The sequence below is a fragment of the Beta vulgaris genome, chromosome 2 (assembly GCF_026745355.1).
Source record: "Beta vulgaris subsp. vulgaris cultivar EL10 chromosome 2, EL10.2, whole genome shotgun sequence".
NCBI classification, from domain to species: Eukaryota; Viridiplantae; Streptophyta; class Magnoliopsida; order Caryophyllales; family Amaranthaceae; genus Beta; species Beta vulgaris.
In genome coordinates this window covers 29213015-29219014 of record NC_079203.1, presented here as the reverse complement: position 1 = coordinate 29219014, position 6000 = coordinate 29213015, and the positions used below count along the sequence as shown (strand labels likewise).

Genomic DNA, 6000 nt, shown 5'->3' with positions numbered 1-6000 from the left:
CTGGAAAATACACATAATAATGATCAAAATGCAATCTCAAATTATCAAAGTCAAAGATCAAACTTGTCCGGAAATGAAAACTTACTTTTTTTCTAAACCAATTCACAAAGTTCACATCTCGTTGATGTTGGGAAAGTTCAACTTCTTCATGTGCTATTATTTCAACATATTCTCTATGTAAGATAGTAAATTAGTTAAAAATAAATTAAAACATCTGAAACATCAAACAAATATTCTAACTACTCATAGATAGAATGGTTCAACTTCAGTGCAATTCTTTAAAGCATAGATGTGAGCCTGCTCTCTTTCATACACGTCCAGATTGTTGGTTTACCGCCCCCTAAGGGCCTTCCAGGGTGAGAAAATATAGATAGTTTCCTGGCGGTATCATCATCACCATCACAGTTACGCTCAAGACGATTAAATTTTGTTTCAACGTCATCTAAGTACCTTGAGCATAAAGTCATACACTCATCAACAATATAACCCTCCGCTATTGAGCCCTCCGGACGTGCTTTATTATGCACATATAACTTGAGTTTATAGAGATATCGTTCCCCAGGATACATCCAATGAAAATGGACAAGACCGCCAAGAAATACCTCATCAGCTAGGTGGACACTTAAATGAAGCATGACATCAAAACAAGAAGGAGGCATCCACATGCATGCTTCTAACTTAGAAAGAGTTAAAGGAATTTGGGCTTTGATTATTTTCTCTAGATGTTCAACTTGCACAGATCTAGCATAGAGCACACCGAAAAACTGACATATCTCAAGTAAAGGCTCAGATACATCTTTCACCAAAAGGTCGCGAATCACAAGAGGAAGTATGCTTTGTAGCATGACATGGCAATCATGACTCTTCGATCTTGAAATCTTACAATCTTTTACATTTACACGTCGAGAAATATTAGAAGAATAGCCATCGGGAACTTTCAACTCTTTTAAAAAACGACACAATATCTCTTTTTGACTCTTAAATAGTGTGTATGGTGTGAGGGGTAATTCAATTTTGTCACCCTTTGGAATAGGATGTAGCTTTGGCATTATACCTAATCCCTCCATATCAAAATGAGAATTAGCAGTGTCTTTAGTTTGTCCTTTAATGTTCATGATGGTTCCCAGAATAATATCACATATGTTCTTTCCAATGTGCATTACATCTAAATTATGCCGTAATAAAAGTGTTTTCCAATAAGGCAACTCAAAGAAAATACTTTTCTTATTCCAATTATCACCTCTGATCTTATGTGACACTTTCGTCTTCTTAGTGGGATCTTTGGACAAACATATACCTTCAAGATCTCTAACTTGTTCAAGAACTTCCTTCCCTGATAATGGCTTAGGTGCCTCTCCTTTTTCTTTCTTTCCAAAAACATCTTTCTTCCTTCGCCATGGGTGATTAATAGGAAGAAAACGTCGATGACGCATATAGACATGCTTAAAACAATTAGGTAACCACATATAAGAAGTTTCTTTATGACAAGGACATGCTCTCTTCCCCTTGGTACTCCATCCAGATAACATTCCATAAGCAGGAAAATCATTGATAGTTAACAGCAAAGCCGCATGCATTTTAAAATTTTCTTTTTTTGATGCATCATAAGTTTCAACACCAACTTCCCACAACTCTTTAAGCTCTTCTATCAAAGGTTGTAAATATACATCAATAGCATCGCCAGGACCCTTTGGACCAGGTATAAGCATTGACAATAGCATACTAGAAGGTTTCATACACATCGAAGGAGGCAAATTGTATGGAACTAGCATCACAAGCCAAATACTATACGGTTTTGCAACATTAGAAAAGGGATTAAATCCATAACTTATAAGCCCTAACCTAACATTACGAGATTCAGAAGAAAAAGATTCATTTTTCTCATCAAAACATTGCCATGCTTTCCCATCTGCGGGGTGCTCAATAACCCCATCTTCGGCAGACCTTTCATGATGCCATCTCATATGATGAGCTGTCTTAGAGCACATGAACAAACGTTGAAGTCTTGGCTTAAGCGGAAAATATCGGAGGACCTTTTAAGGTATTCTTTTACCATTTTCCTTCGTTTCCCAACTATTCTTACCTTGCTTCCACCTACAAGCATTGCAAATTTTGCAATATTCTAATTGTTCATCATCTTTCCAAAACAACATATAATCATTAACACAAGTATCAATCTTTTTATATGAAAGCCCCAAATCTTTAGTGGTCTTTTTTGCATCATAATAGGAAGCAGGAAGAGTTGAGTCTTTTGGTAACAAATGATCTTTCAAATATTGCAATAACATAGTAAATGAGTCATTACTCCACCACCCAAGAGTTTTAATATGAAGCAAGTTAACAATAGTAGACAATCTTGAGGACTTAGAACCTTCAAATAATGGCTTTTGCATATCATCAAACAATCTAAAGAATTTCATATCATCATCATTCGGATCTTCAACTCGTAATTCACTAGAGGAGTCATTTTCAGCAAAACCACTACAATTCGTAAAAAAATCCCTAAGTATTGTATCCATCTCATTTTTGTTATCATCATCTAGTTATAACACCCCTGAATTTCGAGTGATTAATTCAATTTCATTCTAAAAACCCTAGCTTCATAATTTTTAAAAGAAAACTTAGATTAGTTGAGGAATTCATCTTACCCACTAATATAGATGATTGGGGATGAGAAATAACTTGCAAACGCCCCTAATTCGAGCACCAAATGCTCCAAATTACAGCAACAACGACCCCCCTTTTCTTCCTTGCGCCGCCTACTTCTATGGTGTCACCTCTAGTGGCGGTGTGGTTGTGTCGTCGGCAACGATGGTGGTTGTGTGATGAAGGAAGAATTTTGAGAGAAGAAAATGGTGAAGATGTTGAAGATGGTGAAGAGGGTGAATATGGTGAACGGTGGTGAATGTCGTTGTTTTGTTTTGTTTTGTTTTGTTATTCTTTTTTTTTCTTTCCTTTTTCTTTTCTTGTTTTATTTTTCCCTTTTCCCCCTTCTTACATATATGTGAATAAATTTCCTCTTATTACTATTATTAGTTAAATTACTTACTAAACTTGTCCCGCTATAAGCATATATATTATTTACAAAATAATTCCTAAAGATAAATGAATTTAATTATTAAATAAACGAAAATATATAATATAGTTAATAAAATAAATAATAAACTGTTTCAAAAATCGGGATGTTACAATCTACCCCCCTTAAAAATAAGTTTCGTCCTCGAAACTTGAAACAATTCTTAAACTCGTAGCGAAAATCCTATCACTTACTTTAGCTCATTAACTTTACATGTTTAGCCAACTATCTATTATTAAAGTACGAAAGATAATAACTATATAGTATCAAACTTGTACATAAACTATCTCACTAGCATGCTCTCAACATGCCATTAACTTTCAGGTAGAATCAAACACTTAATACAAGTCAAAATTATCTTTAAATATTAAGAATTAAAATGAAATCATACTAATTCCACCCTGCCTAAAAAATTTAGTTACGTCCTCGTAACTATAAGCGTACCTATTGAAATAGGTGGGGATATTGAGCTCGCATCGCATCCTCGGATTTCCAACTAAGTTCATCGTCCTTGTGGTTCGACCACAATACTTTCACCAGTTTAACTTCTCCATTCCGAGTTGCTCGAACTTTACTATCAAGAATTTTCATAGGGACCTCAACATATGAAAGGTTATCTTCTAGTTGCAATTCATCAGGTGTGAGTACATGTGAGGGGTCACTAATGTAACGACGAAGTTGAGAAATATGGAAAACGTTGTGAACTCGAGCTATCTCTAGAGGTAATGTCAATCTATAGGCAACTTCACCTATCCTTTCTAGGATCTTATACGGTCCGATGAATTTAGGGCTTAACTTTCCCTTCATCCCGAATCGCATTACTCCCTTTATAGGAGAAACTTTCAAGAGTACTTTCTCACCGACTTCAAACTCTGCATGTCGTCTGTATTTATAAGCATAACTTTTCTGTCTATCTTGTGCCGCTTTCATTTTCTGTTGTATCAGTTTTACTTGTTCTATAGTATCTTGGATCATTTCAGGGCCAAGAACACAAGATTCACCAATATCACTCCAACAAAGAGGACTACGACACTTGCGGCCATACAAGGCTTCATATGGGGCCATTCCTATTGAAGAATGATAGCTATTATTATACGAGAATTCTATCAAGTCAGTCTATCTTCCCACGAGCCTTGAAATTCTAAGGCACATGCCCTCAACATGTCCTCGAGTGTTTGGATGTGCGCTCTGTCTGACCATCAGTAGCAGGATGAAATGATGTACTCATTTTCAACTGTGTCCCTAAGGCTTCTTGAAGCTTCTGCCAAAAATTAGATAAGAATCTACTATCTCTATCGGACACAATGTCCTTTGGCACACCATGTAAGCGCAAAACATTCTTCCTATATGCATCGGCTAGCTTTTGATGTTTCCATGTATCTTTCATTGGTACGAAATGGGCAGACTTGGTGAGTCGGTCCACAATGACCCAAATCATGTTATTACCATTAGGTGTTCTTGGAAGTCCAGAGATAAAATCCATAGAAATTGAGTCCCACTTCCACATTGGAATCTCCAAAGGCTGAATCTCACCTTGAGGTCTCTTGTGCTCAAACTTGACTTTTTGGCAAGTCAAGCACTTGGAAACATACTCGGCGACCTGTTGCTTCATGTGAGGCCACCAAAAGGTGATTTTGAGGTCTTTATACAACTTGTCACCTCCGGGATGTACCGAATATGGAGTCAAATGAGCTTCATCTAAGATTTTCTTCTTCAGATCAGGTATGTCAGGGACACACCACCTACTCTTATAGCGAAGACTCCCATATGCATGGATCTTAAAATAAGCATCTTCAGTATCTTGAACCTCTTCCATCTTTTTCTTCAGAAGTGCATCAGTAGCTTGGTTCTTTTTAATCTCATCGTACACATCTAGTTGCAATGTAAGGGAGTTAAGCTGTGCTCCAACTCGGACAAGTTCGACACCAAAATTCTGAAATTCATCTCTAAGTAACCTTCTCGAAAGTGTTGTGTACAATGAGTGAGAAGATTTCCTGCTAAGCGCATCAGTGACAACATTGGCCTTGCCTTCATGGTATTGAATCTCCATATCGTAATCCTTAATCAGCTCTAACCATCTTCTTTGTCTCATGTTCAACTCTTTTTGCGTGAAGATATACTTGAGGCTTTTATGATCAGAGTATATTTTGAATGAAGTACCAAGTAAATAGTGACGCCAAATTTTAAGAGCAAAGACTACAGCAGCTAATTCAAGATCATGTGTGGGGTAGTTCGCCTCATGAACTTTTAATTGTCTAGACGCATAAGCTACAACTTTCTGTTTCTGCATAAGCACACATCCAAGGCCATTTCTCGAAGCATCTGTATACACCTCGTAGTCTTGATCCCCATTAGGTAAAGTTAAGACTGGAGCTGTAGTAAGATGCTCCTTCAACGTCTGAAAAGCCTTCTCACAATCATCATTCCATTCATACTTGGTGCACTTCTTCATCAAACTTGTCAATGGGCGAGCTATTTTGGAAAAATCTTTCACGAATCTCCTATAATAGCCGGCTAGACTAAGGAAGCTGCGAATTTCAGTCACATTCTTCGGAGTAGACCATTCAGAAACCGCTTGAATTTTAGATGGATCAACTGAAACACCCTCCTTAGAAATGATATGACCCAGAAAAGCCACTTTCTCGAGCCAGAATTCACATTTGGAGAACTTTGCATACAAATGATTTTCTCTCAGTATTTGCAAAACAGCACGGAGGTGCTCTTCATGTTCACTCGCATTCTTTGAATAAATCAATATATCATCAATAAACACAACAACAAATTTATCCAAATAAGCTCTGAATACCCTGTTCATTAAATCCATGAACACCGCTGGAGCATTAGTCAAGCCAAAGGGCATAACTGTAAACTCATAGTGTCCATAACGGGTACGAAAACTGTCTTTGCGATATCTTTATCTGCAA

General features: G+C 37.0%; 2 protein-coding genes across 2 annotated transcripts; both read right to left on the bottom strand.

Moving 5' to 3' along the window:
- Positions 1-278: 278 nt before the first annotated feature.
- Positions 279-2519, bottom strand: LOC125494787 (uncharacterized). The gene is made up of 2 exons (XM_048638599.1): positions 2084-2519; positions 279-1972 (listed from the first exon to the last, which is right to left on the bottom strand). Exons 1-2 carry the CDS (start codon positions 2517-2519, stop codon positions 279-281), a joined length of 2130 nt encoding a protein of 709 aa, XP_048494556.1.
- A 1001-nt stretch (positions 2520-3520) lies between these two features.
- Positions 3521-4141, bottom strand: LOC130590487 (uncharacterized). The gene has a single exon (XM_057392940.1). It carries the CDS (start codon positions 4139-4141, stop codon positions 3521-3523), a length of 621 nt encoding a protein of 206 aa, XP_057248923.1.
- Positions 4142-6000: the final 1859 nt, after the last annotated feature.